This window comes from Orbicella faveolata, unplaced genomic scaffold, assembly GCF_042242905.1.
Source record: "Orbicella faveolata isolate gen_17 unplaced genomic scaffold, um_ofav_v1 contig_13, whole genome shotgun sequence".
NCBI lineage: Eukaryota > Metazoa > Cnidaria > Anthozoa > Scleractinia > Merulinidae > Orbicella > Orbicella faveolata.
In genome coordinates, this window is record NW_028301540.1 from 8,354,441 (window position 1) to 8,370,924 (window position 16,484).

At 38.4% G+C, this 16,484-nt stretch overlaps 1 protein-coding gene across 1 annotated transcript in view; it reads left to right on the forward strand.

Moving 5' to 3' along the window:
- LOC110052543 (uncharacterized) overlaps positions 1–16,484 on the forward strand; it is a 63,742-nt gene that overhangs the window by 26,707 nt on the left and 20,551 nt on the right. Inside the window, exons 30-46 of the mRNA XM_089285765.1 lie at positions 89–339; positions 582–681; positions 914–1,009; positions 1,306–1,580; positions 1,864–1,963; positions 2,161–2,489; positions 2,823–2,964; positions 4,740–5,053; positions 5,516–5,657; positions 6,703–7,025; positions 7,304–7,460; positions 11,609–11,937; positions 12,785–12,923; positions 13,739–14,067; positions 14,382–14,520; positions 15,431–15,565; positions 16,029–16,254. Coding sequence (XP_089141891.1) covers positions 89–339; positions 582–681; positions 914–1,009; positions 1,306–1,580; positions 1,864–1,963; positions 2,161–2,489; positions 2,823–2,964; positions 4,740–5,053; positions 5,516–5,657; positions 6,703–7,025; positions 7,304–7,460; positions 11,609–11,937; positions 12,785–12,923; positions 13,739–14,067; positions 14,382–14,520; positions 15,431–15,565; positions 16,029–16,254 — 3,526 coding nt within the window. The remainder of the gene's footprint in view (positions 1–88; positions 340–581; positions 682–913; positions 1,010–1,305; positions 1,581–1,863; positions 1,964–2,160; positions 2,490–2,822; positions 2,965–4,739; positions 5,054–5,515; positions 5,658–6,702; positions 7,026–7,303; positions 7,461–11,608; positions 11,938–12,784; positions 12,924–13,738; positions 14,068–14,381; positions 14,521–15,430; positions 15,566–16,028; positions 16,255–16,484) is intronic.

Genomic DNA, 16,484 nt, shown 5'->3' on the forward strand with positions numbered 1-16,484 from the left:
TATGTTACTACTAACAGCAGTACGAATGCGGAAAAATCCCGAGCCTTTCTCTTTATACATAAACTTTAACAGAGTTTCTATTTTGCAGGATCGTACATCTTCATTGAAGCTTCTCAGAGAAACCCGGGAGACGAGGCGAGGCTGTTAAGCGACGAGATAGAACCCAGTGAAGCAGTTTGTGTTCAATTCTGGTATCACATGCACGGGTTACATGTTGGCAGTCTGAGTATTTATCTGAAAAATAACCAATCAGAAACACTCGTCTGGAGGCTCTCAGGAGATCAAGGAAACCGCTGGAGATTTGGACAGATGGCTCTGAATAGTACAAGTCTATATACAGTAAGCTGTCAAGGCAACCTATAAGACTGATTAGTAATTACTTTGGTTTTGGTTTTACGACCCTCATTTGGAAACCGATCTCTGGTAGTTATAACGTACATAATGTAGTTTGTGGATTAGTTACGGATAAAATGGCTACAATACTCTGTGACCAAATAATTTGTTTCCAGTTGTACTAAAAACATGCTAGAAAACGCTCCATTGGAACCAATGTAACAATGGCATTTTTGTATTTCCGTTAGTTTGTAATAGAAGGAACAGTCGGTAATGGCAGTAGAGGTGATATTGCAGTAGATGACTTAACGGTGGTGGATGGAGACTGTGAAGAAATTATAAAACAGGGTAAGTTGTGTAAATGTAAACTACAAATCAATAATTCTCTCATCCCAATTTTCGCTAATTACTTTCGATTCAAGGGCGACGTCACCGTTTGTTTTCAACTGCGATATGTAAACAACATTCCACTGTTCACAAATACCAAATGCCTAGCTAATTCGCATAGAAGGAATTCTGACTTTAAAATGGTATTTCTCTCCCCGACGGCAGTAGTAACGATTTTTGTCTTATTCTCCAGCAAGTCCAGACTGCGACTTTGAAGAGAGTATGTGTGATTGGGATGCTCAACAGGGATGGGTTCTAACAACACGCATAGAGGCATTTGAAACATCTGGTAGGCGCTCTTTTCCGTAAGTCACAATGTATTTGGATGTTTTACAACATATTTATGTTAAGGAGGTTTGAGTAATAAGGTATGAAAAATAAGTGATTGTCAAATTGATGTCGAAGATGAGCAAATGAAAATTAGCCATTGGACAATAGAGAAAAATAGAATGATCCGTAAATTAGGAACAGAAGTAGGCATGGCTATCAGAATTGATAGACATGCTTTGCTAATTGAAATTAGTGGGCCTAGTGAGAACACTTAGTTAGCACTGACCAATACATCATGTGACATTCTGTTATAAGGTGGATTCGTTGCTTCTCTCCCTGCTGGAGCTTCTGACCTGCCTTCAACCCTCTCATCTCCGGTCATCAACATCCATGATTACGAATGGAAGTGTTTACGTTTCTGGTATTTCATTGGCGCTAAGGACGCGCGAGACTGGCATACAGCGTCGTTAATGGTCTTACTAAGGACATCAACGTCAAACCAAGTGACGCTCCTTTTCTTTGCGGATGACGTGACACATAAGGCGCAGTATACACAGATGCCCCTATCTAGAAATTCCACTAATTCAAAGGTATTAAGAAACCTCCTACTACTCACACTCCAAGTAAACCATGATTGTTTACTCCTCTTGTTTAACTGTGAGCAAAGATTTGCGAAAAATGTACCTTAGATCATTTAATTTCCCTGTAACAGCTTTAGCTCTCCAATTCTTCCACTGGTCGCTGTTAAACTATTTTCTTTAAGCCATTAAAGTAAATATTGATTAAATTCGATCTAGCCTATTTTGAAAAGTATTTTTGACTACTTTTTTGATAGCCTTTTTTTTTGACTACTTTTCCTGCATTTTGTTATAGATTTATTTCGTTGGTTTCAATGGTAGACAGTTTTTAGCTATTGATGACGTTTCCTTCACTAAAGAGCCATGTAAACAAATTCCTTGGAAACAAAATGAAGGTAATAAGGTAGACACTAGATTCTTTTTAATGACTGGGTTTCTAAATGATTGGCCATATTCCTCCATTACTTCTGGTTTACGCCAAGTTTGTTTGTCTGTTTGTTTGTTTGTTTGTTCGTTTGTTTTTCATTTTTGTTACCTGGCCTGTTGAAATGTATTTTTTCCATAAAATGCATTTATTCCATGAAATATTTAGAATGTCAAAAAGATCTCGGCATGGAAAACGGTGAGATCTCTGACAGACAGATTACTGCCTCATCGCAACTGGATGCCAGTCACGCTGCCACCCAAGGCAGATTAAACTTGAAAGCAACTGGAAACAAAGCAGGGTCTTGGTCAGCTCTCAGCAATGATCCCAGTCAATGGTTCCAGGTTGATCTGGGCTGTTCGAACACTAAAGTGACACGTGTAGCAACGCAAGGTAGAAATGATCCGCCTCAGTGGGTAACCAAGTACAAACTGCAGTTCAGTAACGATGGAGTGAAATTCCACTATTATACAAAGCTAAGACAAACTGGAAACAAGGTAGAATACGTTTATAGGACCTTGAACTTTGGTGTAAGAGAAGGATATTATAACAACAACAATAACGTTAACGACAATAGCATATTAGAATGAGAAAACAATTTCAGAGGGGCATTGCCCCAATCTTTCTTCGGGTAAAACAGCCTAGATTGGATAACTCAGCTCCAAACGAGTAATTTAGCTACCTTAATTTAGGTCGCGAATATTCTTAAGGCAAAAGGTTTTGAAGGAAAAAGGTTTTCAAAGTTAAGGTGGAAGATGGATTTCTAATTTTTAGGCGTTTGCAATGTTTAAAATGATGTATTCCAAAAAATTACGATCTCTCTAATATAGGATTTTGCGGGAAACGCAGACCAGAGCACTGTTGTCTACCATGAGCTAAATCCTCCGATCAGAGCACGCTACGTCCGCTTTTTACCACAGGCGTGGCATGGGTACATCTCAATGAGGGTGGAGCTGTATGGATGTCGCAGAGGTTAGGATTTTGCCTTTTAATTTGGCAAACACACAAAATCTTTTTGCAATTAAACTGCGATTATTTTTCTTGTCATATGACGATATAGTTAACAATAAAGATTAGCGGAAAAACTGAGCAACGACGTTTCGGTGTCATCCTGGCACCATTTTCAAGTTAAAAAATATTTGTGCGAAAAGTAAACTAATTTATACCAATGGTAGAGGTGCGAAATTGAATAAATTAAATTAAGATTAAGATAGCTGTTCAGTGTTCATGTTCATTCCAATGAGGTGTCAAACACTGGTAATGAGTTCAGTGTCTGTTCAAAGCCTAAACAAATACTTTTGCGCGACTGGAGTCTGACTGTGTGTTAAGGCTCGGTTTCTTCTTGCGAATCCACAACATTTCGTGGATCAAGCAATCGAACTTTCCCTGACATTTCTTTAGGATCTTAAAGTTGTTAGTCAGGTCACTAGCCGTCTAGACACTAGACACTAGCCGTCATCTTTACAAGCGCATTGAGGAACACCGATTTACCGCCATCGGAAAACACCTTCAAAATGAACACCGAGTTGATACAGTTGGTGACCTGACTAACAACTTTAAGATCCTAAAGAAATGTCAGGGAAAGTTCGATTGCTTGATCCACGAAATGTTGTGGATTCGCAAGAAGAAACCGAGCCTTAACACACAGTCAGACTCCAGTCGCGCAAAAGTATTTGTTTAGGCTTTGAACAGACACTGAACTCATTACCAGTGTTTGACACCTTATTGGAATGAACATGAACACTGAACAGCTATCTTAATCTTAATTTAATTTATTCAATTTCGCACCTCTACCATTGGTATAAATTAGTTTACTTTTCGCACAAATATTTTTTAACTTGAAAATGGTGCCAGGATGACACCGAAACGTCGTTGCTCAGTTTTTTCGCTAATCTTTATTGTTAACTGTATTTCCAAATTTAATCTTATAAGAATATGACGATATTTCACATTTATTCCACGAGCGCGCATTGGATATGAGATGGTAGATGGTCAACGAGGCACAAAGCGCCGAGTTTGCTTTAACCATCTCATATCCAACAAGCGCGAGTGGAATAATCGTCTTATTAACAACGCCCCCAAAATATGGAAATCTAAAATAAAATAAAAATAAAAACGCGCTGAAAAATCATGCGTACGCTTACCATGTTATTTTGTAGAGCACGGTTTAATGGCTCATGTACCATGATGGCTATAACAATCAAAACTCTTGAATTGCATTATCAAATGACCTAGTGTCTGATATCTGACATTTTTAATGTGAGAAGTTATCGGTAGCCTTTAGGGACTTGTAGGTAACGAAATGCTTTTAGAACTGTGCATGTCATTTAAACAAGCAAATAACAACATGGAAATGTTTGGTAGAGACGATAATCGGATTCCTACCTGTCTAGTCAAATAATAAAGCCTTTTTTTCTTCATAGAAAGCCTGTATCATTTGACTGAAGCTTTATAGAAGCAAGTGATACTATTTTTTGTAAAACGTTACAATATTAATAGAGACCACCTATGTAGTTTTGAAAGGGAAAACGTTGTTAGCGAGCGACGCATGCTTTGTCTCGCAAATAAGGACGTGTCTCTAAATTTGGTGAGTAACTGCGAAAAATTAGTAAAATCAACAACTTGTGTTTTTTTTTTCAAACTTAAGGATTCCAGTGTATCGGCAGTAATAAATACGAACGGAGGCTCATTATTATTAAAAGTCGTACCAAAATAAACTATTTGCATCGATTCCATAAATTTTTTAGATTGCCAAGAAGCTCTCGGTATGGAAAACGGTGCAATCCTTGACGGACAAATTAGCGCCTCTTCTGAATTGGATGGCGATAATGCAGCCATCCAGGGAAGACTCTACTTTCAAGCAACTGCAACAAAAGAGGGAGCTTGGTCAGCTGCTCAAAGTGATCGCAAGCAATGGCTTCAGATTGATCTTGGAAGTCAGTTTACTAAAGTGACACGTATAGCAACGCAAGGACAAAATGGCGGTCATACTCAGTGGGTAAGACGGTACATGCTTCAGTATGGTAACGATGGAGTAAACTTCCACCAAACCACAAATAAGGTGAGTGATGTAGAATTCCCTAACGAATGTTTGATCAAATTGTTCTGACAGATCTGCTTCAATTAGAGTCCGCGTTATCACTATGGATTGCAGCGGTGCTCTTGTAATTATTTCAAACAGTTTTATATTGGGAATTGTTTAAGACTTCTCGTAAATCACGTCCGAGGGTTGTTCGACTAGTTTAGTCGTGGAAACTGGAAGATATGGATTGGAAGTTTAAGAGTGTGTAATTGGTTCAATTAGCCATTTTTGCAGAGGTTCCTCTAACTTGAAGGAAATAAAATATTTTGACTCTTTTTTGGCCTAATTATTTACTCTTCAAACCTAACATTTTTGGCAAGTTTTAGCGAAATAAGGGATTTGAGCTGTATCACATCCTCCTTGGTTCTGCCTGTTCTTTTCATGTACTCACTCTAAAGCAATAGTATTTGAAAATCATGCATTACCATTTTCCCTTTTCAGGAATTTGATGGAAACACAGACGAAGACACTGTTGTTTATCATGAGTTAAACCCACCAATCGGGGCACGTTTTATTCGTTTTCGACCAGTGGCTTGGAATAAAGCCATATCAATGAGGGTTGAGCTCTATGGTTGTCAAGAAGGTAGGAAGATTATAAATTATTCTCGATAAACAAGATTATACCATAAGGTGTGTGAGCCTGGTGGCCCTTCAGGTGGATGCATATTTTTAATCTCGTGAAGCTGGATGGGTGCCTGCCATTCAACCAAAAATTCGGAGATTTCAATACCGGGAGCAAATGGGAAAAAGTCACAAATTGTTAAATTGCCGAGATGCGAACCATTTAATCTAAAATTCCAGAAATCTCGGGAGAAAACTATGATAGATCAGCACTACAGCTCACCTAAGCTCACCCAATTTTAAGCAATTTCAGCTCTTACCAACTGGTCAGAATGGACTGAGAAGTAGCCGTGTAAGGGTGAGATTTAATGCCGATTTAAATATTGCAAAAAATTAGAGGGCTCACTACCGAGGCAAGGAAGCTTTGTCCTACAGAAATCGTTCCCGTTATTTCTCACTACAGAAGGAAGCTATTGGCATATACCTATTAGAGTTAGAAAAAGGGGTAAAATATTAAGAATAATGGAAAATTCTAAGCACTTAAATCGAAAGGCAAGACTAGTCAAAAGCAGCTTGAAAATTTGCAAAATTACACGGATTTGTACGGAAAGTGACTGGAGGGCAAAGTGTCTTTTTCCGATATAAATCCTCCTAGTTTCAAACATCCATCAAAATTTCCTCTTGAAGGATATAAACCTGAAAATATGCTTGTAAACTTATTACTGAATCTTCTTCTCATTTCTGGTAACATTATGAATTACCAATCAATAAATAAGTGTGTTCTTGAAAAGCACGTCACGCGACCAACCGTCGTAGTAGGCCTATTTTCAAGTTTATCTCAGCGTGTATAAGGTTTTACTTATACTGCAAGGAAATCATCCTTCTTTGATACTGGGCCCACATTTTCCCCATAAAAGACTGCTACTCATCCAATTTGAAGTCATAGTTAAACAATAATAAACAGAATTACCTAAGATACCATGATCTGAGTCTCTTTAAAAATTGATGAAATCAGTTCAATTCAGATCAACTTACCTGCTCTCATTCAATGACAATTAACGTTTTAGAATGCCAAGAAGCTCTGGGGATGAGAACCGGCGCAATTTCTGATGCACAAGTTACAGCTTCCTCAATATGGGATTCCAGTCATGAAGCCTTCCAGGGCAGACTTAACTTTCAACCAATTCCAATGAAGTCGGGATCTTGGTCAGCTGGTAGAAATGATTTTAATCCATGGCTCGAGGTCTTCTTGGGTCCGCTGCTCAATGTGACAGGCATAGCAACGCAAGGAAGAAGTGATCATGATCAGTGGGTGACCAGGTACAGGTTAACGTTCCGTGACGATGGACTGAGCTTTCAGGACTACAGAGAGAATGGGTCTCACGTCAAGGTGAGAAGGCGGCTAAATAAAAGCGGTCTCCATGTTTATTGTTATTGTTGTTGTTGTTGTTGTTGTTGTTGTTTAGTTAAGAAGTTTAAAGATGATTTCAAGTCATTAATGCGCAGTCTCGTCACCCCAGAGCGAACGAAAAAAACTTATAATTCTAGTTGGTGTTGCAGTTTGCGACCATTGAACGCGGGTGTGCATCTTTTGAGTTATGGATGCACGATGGACATGAACGTACCATGTTATATAAACGCTTACAGTTTGACATCTATCTGATTTAGATTTTTGATGGAAATAGAGACCGGAACACTGTTGTCCGTCATTACCTAAACCCATCAAACCTGGCCGCACGTTTCATCCGTTTCCATCCAGTAGATTGGTGGGGGCACATATCAATGAGAGTGGAGCTATACGGGTGTCCTATAGGTACTGTGCAAGGTAATGTTTTTCATTACTATTTCAATGAAAACTGTAAAACTGATATTCTCAAACTCATTAATGATTCACCAAGTTTAATCAAAGGAAAAATCATGACCGCGGCGGTGTTTGGTTATCTGATCTTAAAAGCATAGATTTTTACGTACGATTGAGAAGATATATCGAACTCTCAAGACAGTATTTGACCACCATTTCCAAAGAGCTCGGAGTTCGTCAAAAATACTCCTCTGCGCGTCGTATTTTCAACTCTCTCCTCGGTGTCTAAAAGTGTGGTCAAAGACGGTATTGAGTGTTCGAGATATTTCTTCAAATATAAGTGAATGATCTTGTGGGAATAAGCGGCCATTTTGTGTTTACAACAGGTGTTTTAGTTTCCAATCTTCCCGTGAGTATCACATCATTGATTCCCGTTATACTCACGGGAAGGTGAGGAACTAAAACACCTGTTGTAAACACAAAATGGCCGTGGCATTTATCAATCCTACCTTGGCTTCCCGGATCACCGTTTACTGTTCATACATGTAAGTGTGCCGAGAGTTGTCCAAAAGAGTGCCCTTACAAACCTTTCAAGAGGACTCTACATGATTAAACCGGCTTCGAGGAAAACAATGGTCAGTAATACAAAGAACATCGAAGTGTGTGACCGTCACGCTCGACACAGATAAGGAACGTATAAAGGTTCTTTATATACAAACCTACAGCTGGGAGGAAAAGCTGGCAGTTTTAACGCTACCTAGGTTTCAAGGATCGCTTCAAAGGACCAAAACTATAATCTTGAAGCCAGGTAAGAGATTTACGTGAATTCATCGGAGCACTTTACGAAGGCGAGTGTGTTGGCTACTCACTGCAGTATTTTCAAAATTTCCTGAACTTTAAGCGGTCGTTAGTTTCGAAAACCTAGTGGGCAGACATATTTTATTATTGTTTTAAATTAAGGAACATTTATACTTTCCATTCATGTAGTTCAGCAGTTTCAAACAGGTACCACATTTTTAAAACGTGCCTTCAAAGTAGAGCTATGTTCGCGTTTGGTTCAAAACTCGATTTAACGGGTAGAAAATCTTCTTTTAACCGTTGAAGGAACAACATTAAATTATAATTTCAACATAGCTAAACAAACTGCTATGATATATCTATGGTTGAAAAAAAGAATTGGGACTTTTGAGCGAATATTATTTTTTTTTAGAGTGCCGGCAATATGTGCTATTTTTCCAGTTTCGGCAGGCATGCAACTTGTGTCGATCGGACCGGACTTCAATCAATCCTAGAAAACTTCAATTAGAATTTTTAATCAAATAAAACTCATTTTAGTGATTGACTAGGTAAGGGCTTCGAAATCCCAGCTTCTGAAAAAAATCGAATTTTCGACGTGAAATCAGTGGTCGGTTTTTACAGAGACAGCCTCTTAAATTCGAGAAAATCGAGCAAAACGATTTTCGCCTCGAAGGTCGTCAAAATGGCCGATCGCAACGGCTTAAAATTAGTAATCTGAACTTGATTTGCGTTCGCGTGTAGAGGAAAGCCAAAACTTATGAATACTTTTTTTCGAAGGACGAAGTATTCAGCTATCCAAAACAGGTTAGAAATTGACTTGAGCGCCATTTGAGAATAAACACACATTTTTAAAAAAAAGAAAATCCCTTTCAGTTACTAGGTCGAATTCCTAATTTACGAATAAAATTCAGAGATATTTTTCGACATGTGCCATAACTCCAAATTCCTTGAAACTTCGCCTTTAGAGCACTTTTATGTTGTTGTAAAACATGTATTCAAATCAGCTTGAGTTATTTTTCGAGTGCTTTGTGAGGCCCGGCTGAAAAACCTGATTTTACATAAAAGATGACGAAAAGTAAGCAATGGACTTCTGCGTGATTGTCGGAGGGCAAGCGGGTACAGACATTTAAGTCCTTATATTATGAGTTCTTTGTAGTAATAAGAAAATTGTTTGCTTGCGCCTGTAATGTAACGGTAAAACAGTTCAATCTCAACGCCAAAGTGACTTTATTTAATCCGCGTATGTTTTATCGCTTCGAATGCCAGACATTTGTGACGAGATGTCGATTTCACACCAAGGCGAAACAGGAAATTGAAAACGTTTTACTGCGTGGCCTTCCAATAATTAATTTAAGATACCTAGTAGCCAAAGGAGATATTTACTGAATAAATAATAAGTTTTAAAACTCATTGCGACATTTGCCCTATGTCGTATCGCTTTACACGACATCCGGATGGCATGTGGTCACGCAACGATGCCCCGCCGCGTAGGACATGGTCCAGGAATTAACAGGACTGGGTACTGCTTACTGTATAAATGGCCAAGGGGGTAACAGGAGGCGATTGCTAGGGGAGAGGGGCGTGCTGGAGAAATAATTAGGGAGAGGTAAAGCTAGACTTGAACCTGCGATGCTAGATTGGTGGTGCAGTTGTCAGCGGAGTTGCCCACTGAGGTGTGTTTGAAGTTTGCGTGCCATAGACTATGTAATATATTTTGCTCGTATCAATGTTTCTTTTTGTCTCGTCATACAACGCATGTTTTTTCATCATCATTAAAATGCACATCACAAATGATGTAAGTAACTAAAGGAGCCCATAGTAATGGTGTTGTTTTTTAATTTTTTTTTGTTTGTTTGTTTCTATTTATTGATTTATGTTTTTTAATTATTTTTCAATTTTTTTTTGGGGGGGGGGGGGGGGGGTTGATACCCACGACTTTTACCCACACCCACATCCACGACCCACGACTTCCACCCACGACCCACGACCCACGACAGTTAGCCATACTCGATTGCCAGCAGAAATCTCCAATGTTGTTTTTTTCGGCGCAGGTTTGTATACTTCCGTTCTACCTTCCCAGCTTTAAACGGACACGTTCTACATTAGAAGGTTGGAAAATAAGCGCCTGCTCGCATTTACTTTGCAGTCCCGTTTTCCATATTGAACTGAAGTAAATGCAACTCTGTAACTGTATCAATACATGTACACAGTTAAACAGGTTGAATTGGTCAGAATTACGGTGCCGTGGTTGTGAAATCTACACATTGTCCGTTTGTCAGTAACCTAATTAACGTAAGAAGATTGAAATATTCCTAAGGAGTGAAGGTAGTTTTGAATGCACGAATAAACTCATGTTATCATTTTATTTTACTTGCAAAGAAGCATATTGACCTGCAGAACGAAGATATGATAATAAAAGAAGTTAAACCGCTTTACTTCAGCAGACTCTCCTCGCCTCAGAAAAACACGCAAGCAGTCTACTGTTTACTTCTTGCTGATGTGATCATTAAAATCCGGTTATATCAGCGGCGCGTTAAAAACCATTCGAAGAATAACCCAAGCTGATTTTGATACTTGTTTTACAACAACATAAAAGTGTTAAGTACAAGTGACTAATAATACAAGGACTTTAAACGCCTATACCCGATTGCCCTCAGACCAACAAGCAGAAGTCCATTGTGTACTTTTCGTGATCTTTTCGGCAAAATCAGGGTTTTCCAGCCGGGCCTCAAAAAGCACCCGAAAAATAACCCAAGCTGATTTGAATACATGTTTTACAACAACATAAAAGTGCTCTAAAGGCGAAGTTTCAAGGAATTTGGAGTTATGGCACATGTCGAAAAATATCTCTGAATTTTATTCGTAAATTAGGAATTCGACCTAGTGACTGAAAGGGATTTCTTTAAAAGTTGTGTGTTTATTCTCAAATGGCGCTCAAGTCAATTTCTAACCTGTTTTGGATAGCTGAATACTTTGTCTTTCAAGAAAAAGTATCGATAAGTGTTGATTCGTCTTTACACGCGAACGCAAATTAAGTTTAGATTACTAATTTTAAGCCGCTGCGATTGGCCATTTTGGTGACCGTCGAGGCGAAAATCGTTTTCCTCGATTTTCTCGAATTTAAAGCGCTTCGAGTTCCAAAAACCTGCATCACGTTTCATATCTACCTAAAGGCTTTTTGCGGACGAAAAGAGACAAAAATCAATTTTTCGACTTCTGCCGCTAAATTTGAATTTTGCTTGGTTTTCGGTGGCATTTGCTATTAAAGGGTTAAAAATTGATTGAAAACCTATAAGTAGAACAGTTATGAATATTTTTTTCTAAATCTGTTTTAATGTTTGATTTACTTTCTATTGATTCTTGAAAACCATTAGGATGTTGGCAAGCTCTCGGCATGGAAAGCGGTGCAATCACTGACAATCAAATTCAAGCTTCTTCTCAGTGGGATTCCAGTCACGCCCCCTTCCAGGGTAGACTACACTTTCAAGGAAACTTTTTTAAAGCGGGATCTTGGTCTGCTGGCAGCAATGATCTTCTCCAATGGCTCCAAATTGACCTGGGTAGCCAGTACACTAAAGTGACTCGTGTAGCAACGCAAGGAAGAAATGCTCACAGTCAGTGGGTAACCAGATACAAACTGATGTATGGTAACGATGGAGTGAACTTCCAGTACTACTGGGACCAAGGAAAACCTGCACATGAGGTACAATCAAATTTATTAAGAGACCAGGTTAAAAAACAAGAGGTCCAATCGCATAAATTGAATGTAGAATATGAGTCACATACGTAGATTTAAAAAAAAATTCAGTTGCACTCAAAAAGAAGGAAGAAAGTAACTTACTGCAAATAAATTCTATCAGCTATGATGAAAAAATTAACTTTATATAGATATTTTTGTCAACGCGTCTTATAATTGCATTAAGTGAGAAAAAAAAACTATCTTAGTTGAAATTACATAGTCGTACTGCTCTGATAGAATCATTTGGTGAAGAAACAGCTCTATTGCTATCTATTATAGAGCTCCCTGACTTAACAGTTAAGTATTCAAAATAGTTCGGCAGAACATAAGTTGTGGTGGATGGGTCAAGTAACTAAAGAATATCAGTTCTACTGAAGGAATCGTTCGCAGGTCATAAAGTGAACAGATTAAAGGGGATTCTCATTTTCTAAGACTTTTATTTATCAGTGATACAACAAAAGGGTACGTGGCAAACTACACATCAACCATCGGTTCATGTCAGTACAAGGAGACGTTATCATAAACGAAAAAAAAGTGGCTAATTGCTAACACTTGTTTTCACTTCTGCATCAGTATTAAAGACAAATTAAGCTAGAATCCTACAATAGAGTAATAGGCAAGTTTAGGTAACTATGATTCGAGCATTACTTGTCGACGTTTCGACCATGACGAACAGTTTTCTGTGATTGCAATAGAAAAGAATGGGGCCTATCTCGGTCAACAAATGAAATGTTAATCCCACTTGACCGAAGATTAACTTAACTTTGTCGATGGGACGTCAACCGATGTTTTCACAATGGTTGTGTTTTAGGATTTTGCTGGAAACAAAGACGAAGATACTATCATTTTTAACGAACTAAACCCGCCAATCAGAGCTCGTTTCATCCGTTTCCAACCACAGGCTTGGTATGGGCACATATCGATGAGGGTGGAGCTGTATGGCTGTCCAGGTAGCGTAGAATATTTTTCCTTTATCTCTATGGAGAACAATAATGATAATAATAACAATAATAATAATAATAATAATAATGAAAATGATAATGATGATGATGATGATAATAATAATAATAGATGAACAAAGGAAGCTTAAAATGGACAACTTTAAAAATTTTAGTTTCTGGTACATTCAAAACACTGACCCTTTCGACTGTGACAAAACTCGTATACTTTTGTAACTAGCCATTTAAGAATCCTTACATCATCATTTTCTTCATCTACTTATTTGTTTTAAAAAATAACTCAAAAAAAATACGCGCGTTGAATGCGGATTAAAAAGAAATCCTCGTGTCATGTTGTTCCTTATTTTCTTTTGTCTGTTTTCTAACCAAAAAAAGCAGATGAAAAAAACCCATTTTCCTCGTGTTTCTATCGACTTTTAGCATAAATCTACTAGCGTTCTATCATGAATGCCGTTCTCTGATTGGCTACGCTACTCACTATCTATTCTGTTGTGATAGTGACTAGCGTAGCAGCGTGCGCTGGGGGTCGCTTCTTTCTGTTTTCGAAGTGTCTTTGAAGAGGATTTAGATTAAAGTTTTGAACGACTGCTAGATTTGTACTAAAACAATTAGATTATTCGCTCTCGACTGCTATGCGTGATAGAAATCTCGAGCTCATAGTCGTGAAAGTTTGGGAGAACTCGAAAAAGCTGTAGAAACACTCATCGATCGGCTCGTGTTCCCGCAGCATTCTCGTCATCCCAGCTCGATAGAAACAAGGAAAATGTTTTTTATTTCTTAAATAAATGACGACATAAAATCTTTAGCTTGTCTGGGCGCTCTTGGCATGGAAGATGGCTCAATCTCCGATGGTCAAATAAGTGCTTCTTCGCAACTGGATTCCAGTCATGCCGTTATCCATGGGAGACTTCATTTTAAAGCAACTTCAGGCAAAGCGGGATCTTGGTCTGCTCGCAGCAACGATGTTAACCAATGGTTCCAGATTGATCTGGGAAGTCGGCACACCGAAGTGACACGTGTAGCAACGCAAGGAAGAAACAATTACCCCCAGTGGGTAACCAAGTACAAACTGCAGTATAGTAACGATGGAGTGAACTTCCAGTACTATAGGGATCAAGGAAAAACTGCATATAAGGTGAAATACATGTCGACCTAAAAAAACTATTTTACATTTCTTACATTTCTTACATTTCTTACATTTCTTGGGTCAAATTCTTGCCAGTTTTAAAATATAGAGGATTCACCTTCAAGCGGCAAGGAGATTAAATGGCTTATTTTCTTGGGAATTCTTTGAAAAAGTAATTAGTCTTGACACCTATCCACGCATGTTGATGTTCTCTAGTTGTTAGACAAGATGAAGATTACTTGGTTAATGAAAGAATCCAAGTTGTAGGGATCAATTCTGACCACGATAAGTCCTTTATACATGCTACGATCTTTGCCATTTAGAATTTTACTGGAAACATCGACCAGGACACTGTGGTATATCATGAATTAAGCCCGCCAATCAAGGCACGTTACATCCGCTTTCTACCACAAGCTTGGTTTGGCCACATATCAATGAGAGTGGAGCTGTATGGCTGTCAAGGTACTGTAGGCTTTCCTCCGTTATTTTTAACCTTTCACAGGCTATTAAAGATTGAAATGAGATATTTACTATTTTATAGATATGTGTGTTCTGTTATGGTAACTATTTACCGGTTGCTTAAACTAAATACCGAAGGCAGACAGCTAGACGTCATTGTAGAGTTTAACAGTATTCTGGATATAATATTTAAACTGACTTATACATTACATCGAGGTCTCAATGTCTTTTACAGTCTTGTTCATGAAAACCCTGTTCTAAAAAACGCTAAAAAGTTTTAATTAGTCTTGATTTAAAACAATCCAGGGAGGAAAACTGCGTAATGACATTTCATGAGTCGTTCCAGGCTTTTGGTGCAACAACCTGGAAAGATTTGTCGCCATAGTAAGCCGTTTTAGTCTTAGCAATAGACAGCAGATTGCTTGTCTTTCTCCTTTATTGAAGGAGGGTTCACTGCAAAGATGTCAGAATTAAGACGTGTAGTGAGTGGTTACCAAGTGATCTTATAATAGAGCTATACTTAAATTCGTTGATATGATAACTTGTAAGCTATTTATCCTGTTCATTCCCTTCATATGCTAAGTGCAGCTCCTCATCCCTGATTTCTGAGTATGTTTTTCCACCTCCCCCTGGATAAGATGGCTGTCAATCCTAGCGCCCCCCCCCCCCCCCCTCCCGCCCAACTCCATTATACACCTTAGTGTAGAGAGATACTGTCAAAATCTTTCTTGCTCGCATTACAAATTGACCCCGGTCATGGCTCGAACCCAAACCACTCATCAGGATTCAAGTACACCAACCTCTACGCTATCGTTCACCAACACCCCAATCTATCATAAATTTAACTCAATCGATACTGAATTTAGTTCATTTTTCAATTAAAACGGAGTAAATATGTTGTTAATCAATTTAGATGATCAACCGTGTGATACGTCCGTTGACTGGTGTGGATGGAAAAACGTCCGTGGGTGGAAAAGAGTCAAATACCAAGAGCTTGACCAGGACCATCAATATGACAGCGGCGTTAAGGATATTGAGATTGCCAGAGGTAGGTACTTTAAAATGTTCTACGCACCCGCAGGTCTCAATTGGCTCTCGCTCAGTTAGATAAATCTGCTAAGTGTATAGTACCCACAATTTGCTTTTACAAAACTGCGAAAGTTTGAAACAACGAAATAATTACAGAAAGCGTGAAAGCAGTCAATGATAAGATTGAATTTGTGGAGCACCTTTTGAACAAATACTGAATGTCTCTTCCCCTCTAATATAACGTTTTCAATCACGTGGCCAGCAGCCATCCAAGTTTCTTGAAACAAAAGGTGTTTACATAAGAAAAAAGTTAAACTCCTAAAGGATTGGTTTGGTACATCAATTTAGCCGCCCGTTGACGTTATTTCAAAACACTGTATTGTAAGATTTGAAAGTTGTTAGCCACTCTCAAACGTCGAAAGAATATAATCACTTACATGTATTTTTTCTTTTTTTTTTTTTTTTGCTGTTCTTTGACGCAGGTAACTACGAGATTCACCTTCACGACTTCAGTGTTGGCTACGTGTCATTCTCTGATTTGTCAGCAAGTGGTCGTGGTTTTACCATCTGCTTCTGGTTGAAGACAACACACAGTGGCTTTTTCATCGAATACGAAGTAGCCGCATCTAGGGAACAAAATGCGACCTTGGTGCTGAAGCTTTACTTTCATAACCACAGTTTTGATATTCAGTTTGGCAGCATAAGAAGGTACCATATAATTTTCCTTAAGTAATATAATGAAAATTTATTCTATAACTATAAAATGATTGCAAAAGCGTTTTCCATTCCGGAAATGGCCGTTAATGTATCTTGGCAATGAGCACAAGACGAAGCAACGATAATAATATCTTGCAATATCAGAACAATTAAAGAGACCTTCTTCGATCATTAGATCACTCACGCCGACAAACGTGCCTATAATTCTTTTTTTATATATA